Source organism: Chanodichthys erythropterus, chromosome 13, assembly GCF_024489055.1.
Source record: "Chanodichthys erythropterus isolate Z2021 chromosome 13, ASM2448905v1, whole genome shotgun sequence".
Classification (NCBI taxonomy): domain Eukaryota; kingdom Metazoa; phylum Chordata; class Actinopteri; order Cypriniformes; family Xenocyprididae; genus Chanodichthys; species Chanodichthys erythropterus.
In genome coordinates, this window is record NC_090233.1 from 25,070,854 (window position 1) to 25,094,601 (window position 23,748).

Genomic DNA, 23,748 nt, shown 5'->3' on the forward strand with positions numbered 1-23,748 from the left:
CCCAGAGGGCCACAGGGGTTCAGATGGTTGATCTTCCCAGCAGACGCCCAGCAGGGGTTGAAAATGAGTCGAGCGGAGGGTCAGAAAGCATGCGGCTCTGGAAAAATCAGGCTGGATATTTAGGGAGTAATGCATGCGAGTGCTCCTATCAAAGTGACTGAATTAGGCCAGGTATCTGGCCGCCTGTCACTGGACTACCCACACACACCCCCACCAGATATACACACTCAACAACCCCCTAATGACTGCCCATCTCTTTCCTGTCCTGCTCCATCACACACAGACTTCCTGACCATTCTGTATCCACGGCACACACACCTGCCAAATCCGAAAATTCACATATTCTAGTCTATTTCTCTGGACAGTGCTGGGTTTAATGTCCATGTGTGTGGGGGACAGAAAGAAGATGAAAATAGAGAGACATAGAAAACAAGAAAGCAAGAATTGGCAGTCCCAAAGAAGTGTGAGAGCATTGTACCCTGGTCTGTTTCAGGACGTACGGTCCAGCAGAATTGGATTATAGTTGATTCCATGCTTTTAGTGTAAGTGCTGTGTTTGGGCGGGCATGTAGCAAATAAAAACCCATTTTTAATCTCTTTTGAGGATTTAAAATTCCTATCCAGCCACATAGAATGCACTTACTGAATTCACCTGTACGCAAACCACACCCAACTGTCCGGAAAAGAGAATAGCCAGGCGGAGTGAGGTTGAGGAAGGCCGACAGATGTACGTCTCCGATTCGGCTCTTGAAGTCAAATGAATCGACTCATTTAAGCATAAACTGAGATGCAGTTAAATTGGGGTCAGTGAGGATGGAAAAGTTTGGAGTAGGTTAAAAGCACACATTCCCGCAGAGGCTTCTGGGAATCAGTGGAGGCTCTGATCTTTTAAGTGTTCGGGGACTGGATGCTCAAGGATTGATATCATTGATGTGTGCGTGTGTGTGTAAGGGAGGTATGGGATTGTGGCAATGGATGAGCGGATGTACAGGGAAAATGAGGAAAGTCACACACTGTCACTTAATGCGTTTGGGAAGAAGAATCCATAATGAATGTTTTTAAAAGAAAAAAATTAAGGTATTTAATTTCCTTAAGGATTAGTGCACCTCAAAATAAAAATTCTGTCATTAATTACTCACCCTCATGTCGTTCCAAACCCGTAAGACTTTCGTTCATCTTCAAAACACTAATGAAAATCGTTTTGATGACAAAATGCTGTCAGTTTTCCTTCCATAGACTGCCTTTGCAACTCCCACTTTGATGCTTCAAAAACTTCATAAAGAGATTGAAAAACTAAACCATCGAGTGATGAATCAAGCGGTCCAAATTTTCTGAAAAGAATCAATCCTTGTTATGATGAACAAATTTAATCTAGGCTTTTACTCGCATGTAAACATTGATTAGTGAACATAAGCAGAAGCTTATCTGAACCTGTATAACGCACAAGATCAAACCTCTTCCAGAAGCTCAAATGTGCTGTGTAACCAATGAGGTTCATTTTCATGTGTTAGGCAGCACATTTGAGCTTCCGTTATTGTGAGTTATTCAGGTTCGGTTGAGCTTCCCCTTACGAAAAGTTTATTCAAGTGTGCTATTAGCATACTTCTTTTAAACTAAAAATAAGAAAATATACTTTCAGTCTACTTTTTATATACTTCTCAGAAATATACTTTATGTATTTCTGAAAAATATACTTAAAATTGCACTTAAGTATACTTGACTTATACTGACAGAAAAGTCTAAGTATATTTGGCCTATACGTGGACTCCCATCCAGACATAGTCAATTTTCTCAGCTTTTTGTTTAAAATTTTCCTTTTTTTTTTCTTTTTTTTTAATGAAACTTACCCACATTTAAGTGTAGAAAGGATGCATGAAGCTAGAATAAAATGTTTTTAAAACGGAAAGAGTTAAAGTGCAGTTAAATGCATTTCAAGTATAAAATATAATACTTAAATAGGATATACCTGAAGTGCAAAAGATATATATAAAAAGTAAACTATAAGTGTGATGTTATGTTCACTTAAATAAAACTTACAAGTATACTTGCACTAAACTAGTAATTTACTGAGACTATGTTTCAAAGTGTACTTTTATATACTAAAAATGTACTACTAGTATTAAAATAGTATACTTACTAGTATACTTATAAGTTCACTTGTACATATGCAGTACAAATGTGAAACGAAGCTGTGAACTAGTTGTATACTTAAAGTTTACTACTGTTACACTTATAGTACACTTAAACGTATACTTCAATTGGGCCAATTTAGTCCCAAGTGGTATTAAAATAGTACACTTACAAGTTTACTACTAGTACATTGATTTACTACATAAAGTATACTTAAAAAATATACTTGAACAATACTTAAGTATATTTATAAAATTAACTTGAAGTATACTACTTTTTCGTAAGGGGATCTGCTTATGTTATCTGATCAATGTTTACATGCAAGTAAAAGCCTAAATTAAATCTGTTCATCATAACAAGCGATCGATTCTCTTCAGAAAATTTGGACTAAAGCGCTCAGTTAAAATGCATTAAGTAACCAGGTGTAAACATGGCCTAAAAATGCAAAACGTTTTCTGTGAGGGGTAGGTTGAGGGTTGGGGCTAGAACATACAGTTTGTACAAAATAAAAATCATTACGACTATGGAATGTCCCCATAAAACATGAAAAACCAACATGTGTGTGTGTGTGTGTGTGTGTGTGTGTGTGTGTGTGTGTGTGTGTGTGTGTGTGTGTGTGTGTGTGTGTGTGTGTGTGTGTGTGTGTGTGTGTGTGTGTGTGTGTTTAGGGGGTTGATTTACGTTGATGTATATGGAGCAAGAGAGGACCACACAATGTTCATTTTCCCATAATGCCCCTAAAGGGACAACATTTGCCCACATTCCTCTCTGGGAACACAAAGCCCTCACAATGGGTAAATGGGTATCGATTAAACTTGGAGTTACTTTGAGGCCAGCACGTTTAATGAAAAAAGAATGGAAAAACAGATCTTGATCCCTGGTCTGTCATCAGCAGCACAAGCCAAACCGCAAGAGTAGTGAGCAGCACATTATTCCAAACCACAAAACTGTTCATCTGCTCCCAAACAGACCACACAGCACTAATAACCATTTACTGAATTTTTAGCTGAATGAATTCACCACAATTGAGTATTTTGCAACAATATCAATACCCCTGCACCTATCTGCACCTCATATAAGGCTGAACATGTTATGAGCAGGGTTACACAAGAGGAGATTAAATTAGAGACAACCTAGTTTAGAGCAACCTTATGAAGATAAAGGAAAAGTAATAAATTATTTGAAAATTAGGCAACATGCCTACAAGCACATGAAACAGATGTTCAGACACAAGTAGACTGAATAAGAATGTCTTGCTAAATTATCTATAAAGCACGCACATTGTGTGTACAAATAGTATATTTTCTTAATCTGTTTAAACGTGCATTTCAAAGTAATTGAACTCTCTGTCGTAAATGAGAATGGATGGATGGAGATGGATGGATTTCAGTAATATCAATAATACATTAACATCATAATTAACATTAATTGTAAGATACATTCATCATTGTTCATGACACTTAATGTACTATATAACTAATGTTATTGATAATGTGTACAATTTTAAAGTTAGTCTGAATGGAGCAGAAAGTCTCAAGGGGATGATACACGGGCCAATTTTTTGGGCAATGTTGCTGAGCGATGTTGCTTGGGCACTTTTCCCATTGATAATGGGCAACAAATTTCTATCTGGATACTTTAGATAGAAATTTGTTGACCATTCTCAATGGAAAAGGGCCCAAGCAACATCGCTTGGCAACATTGCTCAAAAAAGTTGCCCCGTGTATCATCACCTTAAAAGGGGGAAAAGGGAAGCGGGAAAGAGGAGGGTGTCAGACTCAATCACATTAGATATGCGGCCTCTTCTAGCACAGCTGAGACATTTTTAACTACACAAACACGTCAGGCTGAACACTCACCCCTGGGGCCAAACAAATTACGATTCATCAAGCCGCAGATCAACATGGAAAGATATTTCAATACAGTCCATCAGAACTCCAGCAGCAGCTCTGCTCTGCTTCTGTGCATCTACACCGTATACATGCTCCAATGTCTGGTTTGTTCAGGTGCAAGGCGGTTTCCAATTCATAAACATGGCCAAGCAGGGTTTCTCAAACTTTTCGGAACACAAGACCCCTTTCTTACCCTAAACTGTTCTAAAAACTGAATCAAGCAATAATGCATACATTTTTCAAGACAAACCTACCATGATACACCTGTAGAAGCTATAAAGTAAGGCCCAAAACTCGTGAACACTGCTGTTTCAAGATCAGTTTCATAAATGTCTTCCTTTATGAAACTCTTTTCAGTTTCTCCTTGAGATGAACAACAGATACTTGAAAATGGTTGGTTTATTCAAAGACATAAAACATGTTAATGAATAATTTTTCTAGTGAGAAAATAAAAGGTATATATACGTAAAGAGTGCAGGGTATTATAAAAGCTGTTAGATCTAACAAAGTGGTCTTATTGCCTTCCATGGTTTTGCTAGTCTTGCACAGCCAGACCTTCAGACTGATGGCAGAAGGTCTGGACTCCATAGCAGCTTTTATTGGCCAAGGACCGCCCAAGAGCAGACCTGCCAACATGTATGTCTTAATTTTACACTAGTTTCCATTACAAATTTGTATAAACGGCTGTCAGGTTAGTTGTAGTATGTAAATATAGCCTACTTGTTTTAATTCATATAATTGAATGCGATTCACTTGTGGTTGTCAGTTTGTATAAGCACACATTATGCAATGCAATATTGATCATGAATTTAAAAAATGCTTTTGAGCAGGTGTGAATTTTTTTAATTGGATCAAATTAAAAAAACCTTTAACAGTCAAAATTAGATTTACGAAGATAGGTGTGTACGTGCGTGTGTGTGTTTTGTGTATTACATTCTCAAAAATGTTGAAAAAAAGTGTTACTCAAGTGTTACCCGTGGTACTCAAAATTTTTTTCCAAGGTTGGCAGGTCTGCAAGAGGACATCTGACCGACATTTAAAGCAACCAATCACAGTTAATTTTGTTCAGCGTCATGTTTAGGGTGTGAAAATCCAGTGTTTAGTTGATCCTGATAAGCGCTCATTGTCACAGATATAAACATGATTGCTTTTTCTTCCATAAGGGGGTTTGGCCTCACAACAGTGTTGTTTCCAGACGGACTGTTAAGGAACGCGGAAATAATGTTTTTGAAACTCCTGAAGTGTTTCTGGGACTATGGTTTTGCAGTGAAATTTTTGCTGTTTCGCCCTGGCTGTTGTAGGGCCCTAAGTTTTCCGCTTTGTTAAAAATGTAGAGGAATTGAGGAATCCAATCATAAAAATTATATTTAAATTACAATGTGGAATTTTGCAAGTTTTAGATGAATAAATCAAAAGTATATCATATCTTTATATGGACTAGTGTCTGCCAATATTAAAGTACAAAGACTGCTTTTTAAATATGAAATCTGCATGTTCTGGGGTAGGATGTGCTTTTGTGCCTGCATTTCCCATACAACCACCATAGCTCAACATGTTTGGATGTGCTAACAGATAGGCCGCATCTCAGCTGCAGCTATAAAATGACATACAGGTCTCTTTTTCCTCACCTTTCTCTACATACTGTAGTGTGTTCATGCTTTACTGTAATGGGATATGCACTGCACAATAAATAATGAGTAACGCTTATCTGTACCAATATAAGACCACTGCAAATAGACCGTTAACTACATAAACACACACACACATCACTGAAGTGCTGAAGTATTAGATATGAGAGCACTACACACCACAGGGTTGCATCCATGCATGCGTGTGCGTGTGGGTGTATAACCTTGTGTTTACACTAAGTTCACGGCCAGATGATGATGCAGCAAACAATAGCATTTTACACAGAAGTATTACACAATAATTGTTTCGTAGAATGCAGCATTATACAACTGACGGCCACATAAATGCCAAACCCGAGGTCGGTCTGAAAAACTGCTCGGATAAACACACCTAAACTAAAGGGAATTTAAATAAAATAGGTACAATAGGATGTTTACACCAAAATTCAGACATTTACATCTCTTTTAAATGTCAGGCTGAATGGATTTTGAGAATGTGCTTCCACTTCACCTCACTCTCCACTATGGCCTGGTTTCGTGCACTCATATGCAAATTGTCAGTTTATCTCTCCCCGTGTCACACACACACTGGGTCTATGGCTTAGACTCACTACCGAAGGGGTCAATTGACCTTGTTAACTGCCTAAAAACACATTAGTGTTATTTCCAGCACAGCTCTCCAGCTATCAGTACTCCCCATGTTCTGCGCAGCTTCCACCTGCTGTTTTCCAAACCATTATGGACAGAAATGTACTGACCCTGAGATGAATACATTTAGGGGCATAACTAATGTGCCACAGGCAGTGCGAGTGTGTGAGCGGTGGAGGACGTGCACAGGCTAATCAATAATCAATAGTGTGGTTTTGGCTGTGTTGCCATTGGTTCCCCTGTGCATTAAATGAGACTTATTGGCATGGTCATCTGCATTTTGCCATTAGTGATTAGCAAACAGCCGCTAGGCCCATACAGTTAAGTGGGTCTAATGTTATCTGCATTAACTACAAATGACAGCAGGGTACAGCCAGATTAGCAAGCAGTCACCAAACAACTATACTGTCATTTAAGGTCTCCTGATAAGGTTTTACAGTTTCAACCTGTTAAATGGTTATAGCTGTTGTCAGAAAGAAACTATATAACAGATAAATTAATAAAGTGCCTCTGGCATAGCCTTAAGTCATCATGTTTGTGCATATTAAATTCTCCATGGACTTTAGTGAGGGCAGACAACATTTAATTTGAGACAAATAAAAAAGTGATATTTTTTTTGTTCAACATTTTGTTAACTGAACGGTTGTTATCAAGTTAAACAAAAGTAAAATTAAATACATTATATACATTCTAAAATATATTAAAATATAAAACAGCTATTTTAAATTGTAATAATATTTTGCAATATTACTGTTTTACTGAATTTTTGATCAAATAAACGCAGTCTTGGTGAGCAAAAGAAACTTCTTTCGAAAACATTTTATTTTTAAAAATCATACAAACCCTAAACTTTTGAACAGTAATGAATACATACACAAAATAATTAAAAAAATATTAATTTGAAGAGACGTGATTAAATAAAAACATATTAAGGAAATTAATCAATAGGACTTTCAATAAAATTCAGTTTTGTTTCATCAATTTCTAAGTCCAAATAATCTAGCCAGCTCCTTTGCTACTAAATTATATTTCATACTTATCAGTAGAGACAGCGAACTTAAAAATAGCCGTGACATGGGAGGCTAGGGACTATTGTTTAACCATGAGCTGCTAGTGCAGTGGCTACTCATCTCATATTTTCTAATGAGTTTGGCAGTTTGCGGTAAGGGTAATGTCTTATGTTTCCTGATGAGGAGGGCTGCCACCACTGAGGCTAATGTTTAATGCCTCCTGATGACAGGGGCTGCTAACACTGGCTAATTTCATGCATGAAGACCCATCCGCATCTCCTCCGCTCTACTGGCACACTGATGCTAATTACAGCCCAAAACTGCTTGATTCCTGCCATCATCCACAGTTACTCTGCTATATTTTAACCAACAAAACCATCAAAATCACACTGCATGGACTGACAAGGAAGTATCTTTGTGTGTATATGCACACATGATGCTACGACCATGGCTGTGTGATGCTAAGCTTGGTTCTCATATATAAGCCAAGCCTACAATCTTTATACATGTATAGTACTGCACTAAACCACTTTTAAAGTAATACACTGAGAGCGGTGTACCTCTTCTCAGGGCTGGACAGATGAACAAATTAAAGTCATTTGTGATTACTGGATATATATATATATATATATATATATATATATATATATATATATATATATATATATATATATAATCATTTTGTAGAAATTGCACAGGCAGAATTGGACATATTCCGCCTGTGCAATTTCTACAAAATGATTATATATATATATATATATATATATATATATATATATATATATATATATATATATATATATATATATATATATATATATATATATATATATATATATATATATATATATTTTGTAGAAATTGCACAGGCAGAATTGGACATATTCCATTTAAGCCATGATACATTTTTAGTTTCCAATAAGACACAAAAAAAAAGAAAGAAAGAAAAAGAAAAGATTTGACTGCACACCAAAGGAGGATTTGTATTTGTGAGCCCATAAGCATCCCCTTGAGCAAGACCCCATTTGTGTCTTTAAAGAACAGATCTCTGAGCCAAAGAATTAAATGGAATTGTTTTTTCTTAGTGAGACGCAGATGTTTGATAAACAGGCCCAACAGCTTTACTAATAACATAATGTGTCATATATATATATATATATATATATATATTATATATATAATATATATATTAGGGCTGTCAAAATTATTTTGTGATTATTTTGTTATTTATTTTTTTCAGTTTAACACAGCATCTTTAACAAAAAATTCCTCCTGGAAAGATTGGCGCAAAATAACTGCAATAAAGTTGCTGCAATCGGGGAAGACTTGGGAAGACTGTGGCTCTTTTTTCCTAAATAATAAATGACTTGTGCCTCAGAGCGCGCAGATGAAATGCAATAAACGCTGTCATGTTATCCGGCGTTTGGATGCCTGGTGTTTGGGAACACAGCCGTTTGAGACAGTTCTGGAATGTAATTCCCAATCATTTTGATGATTTTGGCTCAGACATTTCAGAGTAACCAATTACAACATTTGAGATGCTGTGCAATGAAATTGGTCTGCTGGTTAGTCCAGTTATCCAAGCGCATCCTCTGTTGAGGCAAAGTCACATGAGTTTCTTGTTGTGCAATTGAGGGATTTATTCAGTAAATGTGTTTCCATTGTAGTTTATGAGCAGGTCTTGTCGGATAAAAAAAAGGATTTTATGTGCATCCCAAAATTTGCATAAAAATAGGTGGGTGGAAACATAGCTAATGCTGAAAACATTTGTGATGCTTAATGTATGTATATTTTTTTGTGGAAACCACAACATATTTTTCAGGATTCTTCAATAAGTTAAAGTTCAAAAGAACAGCATTTTTTTTTTTTTTTTTTGGTAACATTGATAAAAGTCTTTACTTTCTTCTTTACTGTAATGCATCCTTGCTGAATAAAAGTCATATCTTTCAAAAAAATAATACTGACATACTCATATACCGTATTTGTTTGGGACAACATGAGGGTGTATTGATTTTTCAAAGTTGAAAATAAAACAAAGATTATTGTAGTAAGTTTTTCTATTTGACTATTTGACAAGAACAATTACTATTTCAGTCTTTCTACTTTAAAATTTCAGTTTAATTCAATGTGTCACTTGCCGTTTCTTCAAAATTGTTTCTACACTGATTTTTTTCAGTGTGAGTGAATAACAACAGAGTCTACCAAAAGCACCTGCATTTGCTCTACAGGAATGAGAACAAAACATAACAGATGTTAAAAATACTCCTGAAACTGGGTTTAACACTTGCACACACAGACAAGTTAAGAATAATAATAATAAATCAACACAAAAATACTTTGTCTCTCCTGTTTTTTGTCTCTATCGCTTTCCATCAGTCTCTAAGTGTCCATACAACTTTTCTGCTTGTTAATGACTTTCTTGCCCAGGTAAATATCATCAACACTCCAAACTGATAATTCATACCAAGAGTGTAAACCGGGTGACTCAGGACACATGATGTAAAGCGAATAAGTGGCATGTTGTGCATATGATGAGTGTCTGACTCCATTTTGGTGCCTGTGTAACAGTGTGTGATCGAGAGACAGGCATGAAGAAATTGGCCTTTGCATGTAAGTGATAATAGGACACAAGCTCTGCTAATCAGACTAGTGAAGCATACGAGCAAGCAAAGGACTGGTGCTGATGGACAGAAAGAGGGCAGAAAAAGAAAGGCAAAAAAGAAATCTGAATCATTAAATCCAAAGGTAGGCGTCTTAGAAAGAGTGTGTTGGTTTGAGAAGAACCAGAGAAGAGCATTGCAAGTGTTATGGAAGGCCTAAATAAAACCCAGATTAAGCCAGGACAAGGACCAATCCTATGTATATGTGCTATCATTGCTGATGAGGCTACAATGTTAGCAGCCGTTTAATCATTGAGACAGAGAATATTAGGCATGAAAAGTCCAAAACAATAATTTGGAAAGAACAGACCAACGGAAATGAGAGCGCACCTGTTCAATCAGTCTGATTTTCCCCCACATTTCTGTCAGAAAAGTAAAAAGGGACTGGCATGACAATGAGGCTTCAAAAAGACTGATTAAAAGCCTGCCACTTTCAGACACTCTGATAAAAGCATGATAACAGGCAAACAGAAATTTAGTCTTGATGGATAAGTCAGAAAGCTGTATTCTTTCCTGATAAAAATCTAAAAGACATGCATGTCTTTCTTACTAAGCTTCTATTTGTGTGTGGAAATAAGCTGCTAAATGCTTCTAAACGACAATGTTAATTACTTGCTTTGCTGTAAAAAGCAGCTTTACATGAATTCATTATAAATCATGATAATAAAACTTAAAAACAATTTTTCCCGCTGTTACATTCACTTTTTATATTCAACGTTAACTAACATCTCTTTATTTAGTCAAGAGATGAATCAAGACATGCACAAAATAGACACATTTTGTCTGTGCAAGCTCAGTCCTGAGAGATGTGTGAATGCACAATCAGGTACAAAGTCATACTTGACTCTCACTATGAAAAGACAATATACAATAAAAACGGGAGAGTTTTTAACTTACTCCGCAACTTACAGTAAAGAGTAGATAGTAAGAGTGATATTAGGAAGGTAAGAGGTAACACACAATGGTTAAACACCATGCCATCCAAAAGGAAAGAAAATCAAAAACAAGGTAGTCCTTTTAGTACAATGTACAATGAATTCTTAAAGGGTTAGTACAACCTGTTCATCATATAAAGCAAACCAGTCTCTTCAGAAAAATTGCACTAAACCTCTCGATTCATATGGATTACTTTTACAATCTCTTATGAACTTTTTGTAGCGTCAATGTGGCAGTTGTGTAGACTGTCAATGGAGGGACATAAAAATATCTTATTTCTATATTCTTGTTCCGACGATGAAGATGTGTGTGTGTGTGTGTGTGTGTGTGTGTGTGTGTGTGTGTGTGTGTGTGTGTGTGTGTATATATATATATATATATATACAGTCAAACCAAGATTTAATCAAACACCTTGAACATTTCATTCATTATTACAGTTTATTCATATGGTAATAAAATATGACAAGATCTCAGAGTTAAACTGTGTCAGAAAACATTAATCTTAATTATGTCAGATAACACTTATGCAAAACATGGTCAGGTCAAAGTGTCTGAAAAATTTTTGGTTTCATATTTTTATCAATTTTACTGGTAGTCCACCGTATGAAGAATTTTTGGGTATAATATGTCACAGTTTACTTTATTTTGCTAACCTCACTTACATAAATGAACTATTATGCACCCACTAGTAAAAATATATCAAAAATATAAAAAATGTCTGAATAATTTTTGGTTTGATTGTATATATATATATATATATATATATATATGTATGTATATATATACACACACACACACACACACACACACACACACAACTGTTACTTTTATTCAAGAAGGATGGGTTAAATTGATAAAAAGTGACAGTTTATTGCTATGATTTATTTATAATAATAATAAACATAATAAATTATGTTCTTTAGAACTTTCTAGTCATCAAAGAATCCTGAAAAAGAAGTATCACGGGTTCTACAAAAATATTAAGCAGTGCAAATGTTTTCAACATTGATAATAATAAGAAATTACTTGAGCCCCAAATCACCATATGTATTGTGGCGGGAGAAGCAAACGACAGACACTGCGAGTGTGGCATCAGACCTTGGAGAGGCATTTGTTAACATAAATCAAACATAAAAATGTCCAAAAAGGGAATAAAGTGTCCAAGTGGGAAAAAAGAGGTGGGAAAAAGTGTCCATATAAACAGAGGATCTGGTGTCCTCGTCATGCCAGGGAATCTTGAAGAAGGGGCCAGGAGGTAAGGGGCCAGGAAAGCTACCCTCTCTCTGGTCTGGGGTGCGAGGGGTAGCAGCTTCTCAGCAGCTAGAAATAGTGGCCCGGCACCTTAGCCCGTCGCAGGCGCAAACGGGTGTTTCCCATCCAGACCTCAGGTTTGGCGACTCAGTCAATATGGTATGGGCTTTTCGTCACAATATATGTGCGTGCATGTGTAATAACCATCTGTGGACTGTTACATTTCTTTTGAAATTCATGAGTGGCCAATTCAGTCTCAATTCCAATATGTTATGTGAATGGAAGTCAATTCTGGATTTTGCTCAACACTGATACACAGACATAGCAAGTCCATGTCTAACAAGAAGAGAAAAAAACTCCCAAGCAAGCATGGACCACCTCTATCTCTTTCCCTTTGAGACTAAAGGAGCCATTTATAATACTAATTGGTTCTAATATTATGAAAGCGGGAATAACATCCTTTACCTGCTCTGATTTCTCCTCCATTAAACCCATTCAACAACACTGAACTTAATACTAAACCGAAAGAGGAAGGCTGTATTTAAACACACACCTAATCAAACACAGCTTTTTTCTTGTGTTAACATCTGTCTCTGGTGAACCAATTACAAGTGGTCAGCCGAGACAAATTGCTGTTTACACCTGATATCAGTCTCTAGTGGCTACATATGATTGGATTTCATCAAGGGGGTAGGTCTCTGATTCCCTGAGTACACATCATATTGCCCAGGATACATCAGAAAAACACACTGTGGTCAATGACTACCTTTAAATATGAGGCTTGTTCGAGATGCAACGGCGCAGCGCAGACCGATTGCCGTATGACATCAAAGTACTGCGAGAGCGACTGGAGAGCAACAGACTCTTAATGCTTTTGAATTGCTCCCGCGGTACTATCATTCGCCGATCGGTTTGCGCAGCACTGATGCATCTCAAACAAGCCCATAGTGTGAGTGATGGGATCACATTATGATTGTAAGATATCTGCACTGAGGCCTAGAAGTAGAAGTCTGATTGACATGCATTACAGAACTTTTCTTAAAACTGATGCCAAGTATGAGCAAACAGTAGTCATCACCTAGGTTACATAAACATATATACACACCTATGAGTTTAGTTTAAACACAGATAGCAACATGAGCTGTTCATGTCTCATGCTATCAACAATCGTGTGTAGACGGCGTAAATGGTCATAGAGCATACAGCTCTCACATTGAACATTTGTTTACAGTGACTGTTCTTTTGATCATCGCTGATGTAACGTATTGGGAAACCAGAATGCAGATCCATCGACTGAAACATGAAGCAGGCATTTTTGGGCTAGATTTAAGGGTAAAAACTTGCCACACAACTTGCCACACAAATCTATCTCAATAGGGGTGGTAGTTTAAGCCCCCTGTAATATATGAATTATTTGACCAGTGGGCTCCACGGTTCCTGTTTTGACAAATCCTGCTCAGTTTTGCCAGCTCTAAAGCCTGAGACAAATCTGCTGGAGAGTTTGAAAATGTATGCCCAAGCCTGAGTCATGAACAAACTCTCAAGAATAATTCCTAAAATTACTGTTTCTGCATTACACATGTATCCTACTTATCCTGTTTTAAGCCGAGAGGTCTTACTCACAGACCTGTTCAAGCCCTTCTGCCCAGGAAGAGTAAACTTAACAATAAACTTTCTCATTTAGAAGTACATACACTGTAGTATATGGTATACGGTGCTCTGGTTTGTCAGATATGAATACAATTATAAGAATAGTTCACTCAAAAATGTAAATTATGTCGTCTTCAGAAGACTTCAAGCACATGAGGCTACTTTTATTGTACAGAAGCTTTAGTTCAGGTGTTTAAAGATCATAAAATGTTCTATAAAACTTCTATAAGCTCAATTAGTTCATGCTTCTACCATCTATAGATTAGCCAATCCAAGTGTGATGCTAAAGGATGTAGGGAAGTTTACTTTGCGTAATCTATTAACAGTTTTCCTCAGGGTATTCACATCTGAAATCAGCCACGTATGAAACCAAAGTCTCAGGGGTAGGGAAGAAATTAGCCGCTATTTACTTACGTTCATCCAAGAAGGGGCACTTTAGGGGAAAATTAGCAGAGAGAGGTAATGCGTTCCAGAGGTTTGCAGCTAAAATGTTCTGCGTATACATGTCTGTGTGCATTAGGAAGTGATGTGGTGCTAGAGGGAGGCCCAAAGGTATTTCTTTCAATGTCCTTAACAAAGAGTTAGATTAAAAAAAGACACACCTGTGTTCACATCTAGCCCCTAAGCAAACATACACAAATAAGACACACAGGCCCCTCAGCAGCTTCAATTCTAAAGACACATCTGCGGCCAGGCATCTACAGGGATTTTCACACTCCTGCACATCTATGGCCTAAGAATAAAACTGCATGTAACACCCCTGGACACAAATACTAATTATATTTCCACAATATCACACAAATTTCTGTTCACTAACAATGAAACAAGCCGCATATCTATACTACGCACTTTACTTCTCTGATGGTGAGAAATTACATGCTTTTAAAGGGATAGTTCACCCAAAAAATTAAAAAATAAAACTATGGTAGTCAATGGGGGATGAGATCAGTTTGGTCATGACATTCTTCCAAATATCTTCCTCTGTGTTCAGCAGGATGAAGAAATTTATAGAGGTATGGAACAACATGAGTGTGAGTAAATGAGTGTGAGTAAATTACCTTTTTTTCAGGATTCTTTGATGAAAAGAAAGTTCAAAAGAACAACATTTCTTAAAAATATAAATATTTTGACTATACTATCACTTTTGATCTATTTAATGTTTTTGCAGAGTATTTTTTACTTACTCACTAAATGCTTACTGATCGCAAACATTTGAATGGTAATTCATGCATAAACCGAGCAACTGCCATTAAGATAAATATGAATGTATTACAGATCTCCTTGCAGTAACCTTTGATACAACTTACTATGTTCAATGGGCTAAGAAAATGGAACAAAATACTCCTGATTTTTCTTCATAGTACATACTGTATTGTAAATGAAACAATATAGAGTATGAAAACTGGGATGCAGCCTTATCCTTTAAGCACACTATTATATAGTATGTGTGTATCTGAATGAGCTCTGAGCCTTTGAATGCATATACAACCATGTGTAAGATTATTTATTCTTTCTGTGTCTGTAAGCTTCACTGTGCACTGTTCTCTGTGGAGCTATTTTGTAGTAAAATATTAAACGGTACACAGCTCATAGACACACACACACACACACACACACACACACACACACACACACACACACACACACACACACACACACACACACACACATACACACACACACAGGCGGCTACTGTAAGTTGTAAGTCAGTGTTAGTTCTCCCAGGGCCTTTACTAATGTTTCATCTCTCTCCTACACACGCACACAAACACAAATCTACCAGGACAATTGGTGATTTAACCCCGGAGAGCTGTAAAGTGTTTCAAAGAGCAATTTATGGCCAGAGTATCCAACACTATGAATATAGACCTTATAAACCCACAGCAGATTTGCTCTTGATTTAGAATCATTCACAGAGTGGTAGTCAACAGAGATAATCAAATTACCTGAATGAGAAAAAAAAAAAAGAAAAAAAAACCATTTCATTTCACTTTTTAGTTTACAAAATTTAAAGTACGACATTTTTAACTGTTTTAGTAAAAATATAAGAAGATGCATTTAAACAAAATATATTTGTAAAAAATAAAATAAGATTTGGTAACACTTTATTTTAGGGTATTTTAACTAGTTGCTTATTAGCATGCATATTACTAGAATATTGGCTGTTTATTAGTACTTATAAAGCACATATTAATGCCTTATTCTGCATGACCTTATTCTACATTTTCTAAATCCTACCCAATACCTAAACTTAACAACTACCTTACTAATTAATAATAAGCATTAAATTAGGAATTTATTGAGGGAAATGTCATAGTTAATAGTGAATATGTGTTCCCTATACTGAAGTGTTACCTAAGATTAAAAAAAAAAAAAAAAAAAAAAAGTAAAATATACCTAAGATATAACATTTTTGTTATATAAGGTGAAGTGTGTAATCTTTGATGTTTTTCCTCAGAAATTACACGTTTTTCAGTTTGTTTAGTGTGCACTGAGATGTAGCTGTAAACTGTTGCGGGGTCAGGAGTTACACATTCTACAGCAATATGCTTCAGTGGAGCACTCTGGTATACAACCCATTATCTCACTCTCACTCTCTCTCTCCCTCTCTCTCTCACACACACACACAGACACAGACACTCACACACACAGATGGAGGCAGGAATCAGTAGCCACTTGCATGTCCTGTTGCCCCTGTCCTATTAACCTCATTCCTCTCTCTGTCCCTCTCGGACTGTAGCCTTCAGCATATAAATACATTGAATTTTTATAAACATGATGCATTAGTCATGTGTTACAGCTTAGACTGACCACCTCATTGCCCAACAGTTTACCGCAGTTACTTGTGTTATTAAGTAAGCAAAGAAAGAAAGCAAAGAAAGAAAGAAAGAAAGAAAGAAAGAAAGAAAGAAAGAAAGAAAGAAAGAAAGAAAGAAAGAAAGAAAGAAAGAAAGAAAGAAAGAAAGAAAGAAAAAGGTAGCGTAAAACTGTGGTTCTCAAATGGGGCAGGGGCAGGGGCCTATTAAAGGGCCTTAACGAGCTTCCAAAAGGGCATCATTAGCTATGTTTCCATCCAAAGTTGTGTATTTAACTTGTGCACAAATTTGGAATATCGCATAAAACATTTGCTATGCAACAAGATTGGTCTGCTGGTTGGTCCAGTTATGCCGTCCCATTGCAAAGTCACGTGTCTTTTTTGAAGCGCATCAAGGAATTTATCCAGTAAAAGTGTTTCTGTCATAGTTTATGCGCATGTTTTCGTTTTTTATGCACATTTTTAGAATCTATGCACATCTTGGCGTTTCCATCCAGCGTTTTTGATGCAATATCCCAAAATAAATAGGTGAATGGAAACATGGCTAGTGATGACTTAAAATAATGTAAAACAAGACAAAAGAAGCATTAAATAAGCCAAAACAACTATTAATCAAGATATTTCTTATTTTAATTCACCACTTGAATAAACCTGCATATATGTCTGATTATAAAAGTGTGGTGTCTAGACCTGGAAAAATCAAGTAAATTATTAAAATCATAAAATCCATGGCCAAGTGTATACATATTTCTAGCTATGCCAAGCACTAAAATATTTTTTTAAAGGTCCCGTTTTACGTGTTTTTTTGAAGCTTTGATTGTGTTTATAGTGTGCAATATAACATGTGTTCATGTTTCACGTGTAAAAAAACATTTAATTTACATATCTGTATACTGCTGTTTCCACGGTCATAAAAACGGGCTGATGACTTCCTTGTTCTATGAAGTCCCTCCTTCGGAAATATGTAACGAGTTCTGATTGTGCCAGCGGTTCCTGTGTTGTGATTCGACAGCAGCTTAGCGCTCTTTGCCCGGAAAGGTCACGCCTCTTACCATAACGTGTGCTGCACATAGTTTTACATGTGGATTATTGTGGTGTTGTGCCGAATGAACACAAAAGACAATAATTCCTGAGAGACTGAACTCTTTAATCTCGTTAGCACTCACTCGTTAGCACTCACTCAGAAGAGTACCTCATACGGAAAACAGCCATGTACATAAACACAGTCCCCTCTTGTGGCCATTATGTGCACTGCAGTCCAACATTAACTATTGCAGTAAGGATACCACAATTATAATTTTCGGGAACCGAGTTAAACATAAATTGTAACCATTGATCTCTAAGTACAGCATCCCTGGGAAGGCCAAACAAAGGTGATTGGACTGCGGGATGAAAATAACACCGTTTCGACGACATGGCGACAAACACACTCTACAAACGCAAATCTTGCTCTTCTCTGTGGGAGCCACGCCCCCTTTTTTATGTTTTCCTGTGGGCGGAGGTTAGTCAAAAAACTGTTTTAGTGACGTCATTAAAGAAGGAAGTAGAAGTCAAACTGGCCGTTCGATGTAGGCGACTTCTGTTAAATAAAATATCTCGCTTGGCATTGAACTTTGAGCTTTAAAATTTTACAGATTTTATTTATAATCTAACAACAACATTACACACTAACTAAAGTTTGAAACATGGGATCACGAAGAACGGGACCTTTAAAATATTAAAAAATGTAATAATCCTTATCCATAAAAACACAAACAACTGGATTAATCATGAGGTTGTTGAATGTTGTTGTTGACAATTGAGGCCTGGTTGAGAACCATTGACGTAAAAGTACCTTAAATGAGTCCATATGGCTTGTGTGCTACATTGCATATTGGGAGTGTCCATTTAATGTGTTTAATCTTTTGACAGCCCTAATTACAAGTCTTCTGAAGCTATACTTTATCACTATGGTGTTTTTTTTTTTATATATATATGGAGCTCAGTAGTGTCCGCCATTCACTTTCTTAGAATAAAGTACCTCAGAGATTCTGCTAAACTTCTTTTGTATTCAGTGGAAGACAGAAAATCATTTGGAATGACATGAGCGTGAGACTGAGTGAACTACTCCTTTAAGTGAGTGAGAAAGTATTTGTGTTTTCATTATCTCATTTACTTTCATGGTCTCACATTATCTTATTTAGGCCAAAACCCAGCATGTGTGTGACTTCTGTGCTCTACGCACTCTCTATCTCTGCTCTCAATGACCCATAGACTTCTCTAATTGTATCTCCCCATATTTTCATTAGTTGTGGCTGTGCAACCAGGGGAAATACATTCTGCCTGCTTGTGTGTGGCAGTAAATCAATACAGTGAGCGTTAGTCTTCTCTCCTCCTCCTGTAGAATGTCATCCCTCACCTCTCTCTCTCGCTCTGTTTAGATTTCTCCAGGTTCTAACAGTTAGACTGATAATGCCTGACCTGAAGGTCGCCTGCCGCAAACTTCCAAAGGTATTACAGCATTCTGAAGAGATGCAGTCAACAATACAAGCTGGGAAGAGTGTGTCATGATGGGTGACACAGAGGATCTAATAGCTTAACTATCTCACTACTGTAGACCCCTGATGCCATATCGCCATTGTGTTTAAAATGCCATTCTGAAAAGATGAGGGACAGGTGAGGATTTTAAATACAGTCCACCATTAGCACAAATAGAGTATGAATATATTCCTGTGATGGCAAAGCTTAATTTTCAGCAGCCTTCACTGTCACATGATCCTTCAGAAATCATCCTAATAATTCAATTTGGTATAAAATTATTATGTTATTATTGGTGCTTAATTATTAATGATGGTTCATATAATGCTGAAAACAGTTTATGCTGCTATCAATTCAACAGATTTTGTGAAAATTATGGCAATAAAATGATTTTATTTGTAGGATACCGTCAAGACCTCTTAGAAGCAACAGATTCAAATCCACTTCTTAAGGGGGATACAAACATTTGACGAGTTTAAAACTACAGAAGCTACTTTTTATATAACATAAAAAACAGCAGAATATTTATCTAGTTCTCACAACAACAACACGTGGGGAAAAAGTAAAGGAACACCTAAGTGTACCATTTTAAAAGAAAGTGCCATTGAACAGAGAGATAAAAAAGGAAGGAGTGTCGCCCCTGTTTATTCGATGGCAAAAATAAAACTTCTCTCACTAGGTGCTGTGTTTGTGCGACAGCAGAACGTGTGATCAGAATAAACTAATAAAACCAACTCTTTTTTTCTCTTATTATTCATCTTCTCTCCCTCCATCTCTGCTGTCAGCGTGTGACTCACAGCAACAACTGAATCAGAGAAGCATTTAAGTGCAGGAACCAATTTTCCCCACCGTATAAAAACCACATGAGTACGAGAGCCGAGCAATTACCGGCGACGATGACAGCTTTAGGGTGACGCTCGGGTCGTAAATTTCTCACTCCGCATGCCGTTGGGAGATTTCTACATGCTTTGGATATCAGGACAGACTCCCATAAATCGCGGAAACGTCTATTAGAATTCCCATTCCGGAGTTCCTCTCTCCTAACCCATCTCCTCGCGCTGTCTGGGGAGCTAACCTAGAGCGGTGCTAACGGTGGCGCCGTCATCAGGGTGACTTGCTATGGGAAGACGAGGGGGACAGCGAGGAGCTAATTTGCACAGGAGGAGGACAGCAGGGCTGAGGAGGCTGCCGAGGAATCGCTGAATGGCCGAGAAAGCAGAGGAGATGTCGGAGATGTGGCGAATGTGCTGGAAAATCCACGGAGAAGGACTCGTGAGGCCTAATCAATCAAAGAGTGTGTGCAGTGATTAAAAAGCACTCAGGTGGAATTTGTTACACAGAAGAGTTTTCTCTCCTCAAAGGAAGAAAAAGAGCCAGTGAGTGGCAGAAACTGAAATAGGAGCCCAGATTAAGAAGCCTTGGAGCTAATCATTTCTCCTACTACAGTCCGCAACACTCCAACCTCATTGTACAAACTGAAAAAAAGTTAGCAGAACGAAAAAGCAATAAGACCACTAAATGGTGTGAAACTTCAAGCGATTCACCATACATTCTGAGACGGAGAATAAAATAGCGATTTTCACAGAAACATGTCCAGGTCACATTTTACCCCCCAAAATAGAAATGATATTTATAAAATCTTTTTATATTTTTTCATAAACAAAATTAAGCCTATTTTTAGGACCATTATTGAGTTTACTTTGTGACATTTTTATGAAAATTAAGCATGTTTCCCAAGACAATGATTCTCATTACTGTATTGCAGTATTTTGTACGGTAATATAAATATACAATTTTATTTTAGGTATGCTATCACGATCATACATCATTAATTTTTTTTAAATTTAAAAATATTTGACTGAAACATTTTTTCAACCTTACAGTAATAAGAATGAAATCATTGCAATATGGTAATGAGAAGTGAGGTGAATTGTACTTAATTATTAAATTATGCCACAAAAGACACAATAAACTTCATTTTAAAATAATAAAATAATAAATATAATTTCTTGTTTCTATCTTGAAAAAAAAAAATGCAATATTCTACCACTGTGTTAAAATTTAGAGGGTTTCCTGTAAAATTAGACCATTTTTTATTAATGTACTCCAATGTATGTGGGCAGGGCACTCTTTTAAATTCAGGTATGCTTAATTCTGCAAAAAAAATCTAAAACAAGCACCGGAGGTGAAGTGGTTAAATTTTGGCTGAAATATAATCTGGTGTTCTTACCAGGTTTTGTTAGATTCATAAAAAAAAATACAATACGCCTAAAATAGTAAACATAAAATAATAAATGAGCTATTTTTTTCCATATGAACTTTATCTGGTAGAGTAAGCAGGGAGTGCTTACTTCATAACTGTACTTACTTCTCATTGGTGGAGCTGGCCTTCCTCTGGCAGAACATGGACAGGGAGGAGGAGCCAGGCACTACTTCTTGCTTGATTTCCCACGCTGCCAGATTACTGGGCTTCACCACCATGAAATTAATGCCTTCCCCATACTGGACTCTAAGGAAATCAAGAACACAGGATTTGAGCACCCTAAACAAAACACCCATATACTAATTCTCTTGACATAACTACATACAAATTATGCTCAAACACACATTTTTGTTTTTAATTTAGAAAATGCAGCTTCTTAATGATAACATATTGCTTTTTTATTACCCGTTTAATAAATAATCAGCTGCCACCAGGTATAAAATCCCAAGCAGATGACTTACATTAATATTTAGTGGTAATTCTACATCCAAATTTAGAGAAGCAACCACATGGGGGTGTAGCTCATACTTTTTTCTTAACATTGTCTCAAGACACCCTTTTAGAACTTTTTGCTCAGTGTAAGTACAGCTTTGTGGAATAACATGAAATAACAACACATCAGTTAGCTAATACATATTGAACACCTTTTTTTTGGTGTGCACTTATGTACTTTGGTTAGTATACAGTAAAGTATACAATAATATGTGTATGAGTATATGTGCATTTTTATTGATAAACCTGTCCTCTGTACCTGTCTGCTGACTCATCTATTCCTCACCTTGACAAGATGCGGCAGAATTTATTAACACACACACACACACACACACACACACACACACACACCCCACTACAACTGCCTTTCAATGGCCTTGGAAACAGCAGAGGAGAGATTCCCTAACTTAAACAGCAATGCCATCTTTCCTCTGTCGCTCTCACACTTTATCCTCAAGGTTTGCCATTGAGTCTGTTGTTAGTGTTTTGGCTGAGGACTATATGCATTTTCAAATCGAAATACAAACAACAGAGAAAAACATCAGAACACTTGGTTCATGATTTATGATGTTTAGCCTCACAGACTATATAAAGACTATATAAAACCTATACAGAGTTGCAAATAAACAAAGTTGACTTTTTTTTTTTTTTTTTTTTTTCGTGGTATTGAGATTTATTTTGGCACTAGTGTAACTGGTGGAGCAAAAGTAAACAAAATGTATAAAATGCAAGTTGCATCTTATTATACCTGAAAAACAAAAATATTAAAAGTATACCTGTCTTTTTTTACACCAACACTTTCTCATTTCCTGAAGCAGATTTATGTTGCCTAGCCACCTCAAATTTGTAAGCATGCAAGCAGGTGATGTAAATAGGTTACTGTGGTAAAAGAACATGACCTTTAATGCCCAGAGACAGAGATTCATTAGAAATAAACATGCTCTGCTCTGTTCTCTGCTTAATTAATTACACCACCGTATCCATGAATTAAGAAGGAATAGAACAATAAAGTGTCTTTCTTCTTCGTTAAAAAAAACACCCTCTCGATAGGAAAAAAACAGTCTAAAAGAGGCGTTAAATGTCATGACTAACAGAATCCAGACCAAAAAAAAAAAAAGTAGTGCTGCTTTTGTTATTATTTCTCTGACATAGAAGACAGAGGACTGCCCGTCACTTTAACTGGCATACCCACAATTCACAAAAATCACACAAAATATATTACCATGTACAAACCTGTAGAAAAAGTCCATGGGCCTGATTCACAAAAACCTTCTTAAGTTAAGACATTTCTTAAGATAAACGTTAAGAAGTTCATAAGAATGTTCATAAGTGCAATTCTTGAAGAAAAAAAAAAAAAAAAATTAAGAACTGTGTTAAGAAGAAAATGACAGGCTTTAGTGTTCTCTGATTGCATGATGGTTCTTACTGAAGACTCACTGATCAATTTTAGAGTAATTGTGCACATCCCTAGTAACAGTAATTTGTATTATAAGCAGTTACTGGTATTATCTTGTGATGCTTAATACCTGAAACAACCCAATAAATTAATTTTAACATCTTTTTGGGACAAGTTGGAGGTTACTAGCTGTAAAACCATGATTTTTAAGAACATTTTTTTCAGGAAGTTTTGTATTTAGAACAATCTTAGGAAAAAAGATAAGAAAAAAAAATGGGAATGCAAAATATTTTTAAATGTATTCTCAAGTTAGAAAATAAGAAGTTAAGAATAACTTTATTCTTAAGAATGTTTTGTGAATCTGACCCCAGGAAAAGTTAATTCAGAAACCACTGACATTCTCTCAGATTTTTTTTTTTTTTTTTTTTTTTTCAGAAAATACAGTGTATGAGTGGGAAAAA

General features: G+C 36.4%; 1 protein-coding gene across 2 annotated transcripts in view; it reads right to left on the reverse strand.

Annotated features, from left to right (window-relative positions):
* Nucleotides 1-23,748, reverse strand: part of si:dkey-215k6.1 (transmembrane protein 132C) — a 267,107-nt gene that overhangs the window by 91,690 nt on the left and 151,669 nt on the right. For both annotated transcript variants that reach the window (XM_067407602.1, XM_067407603.1), the window contains one exon: nucleotides 21,505-21,645. In XM_067407602.1, the coding sequence (XP_067263703.1) occupies nucleotides 21,505-21,645 (141 nt within the window). The remainder of the gene's footprint in view (nucleotides 1-21,504; nucleotides 21,646-23,748) is intronic.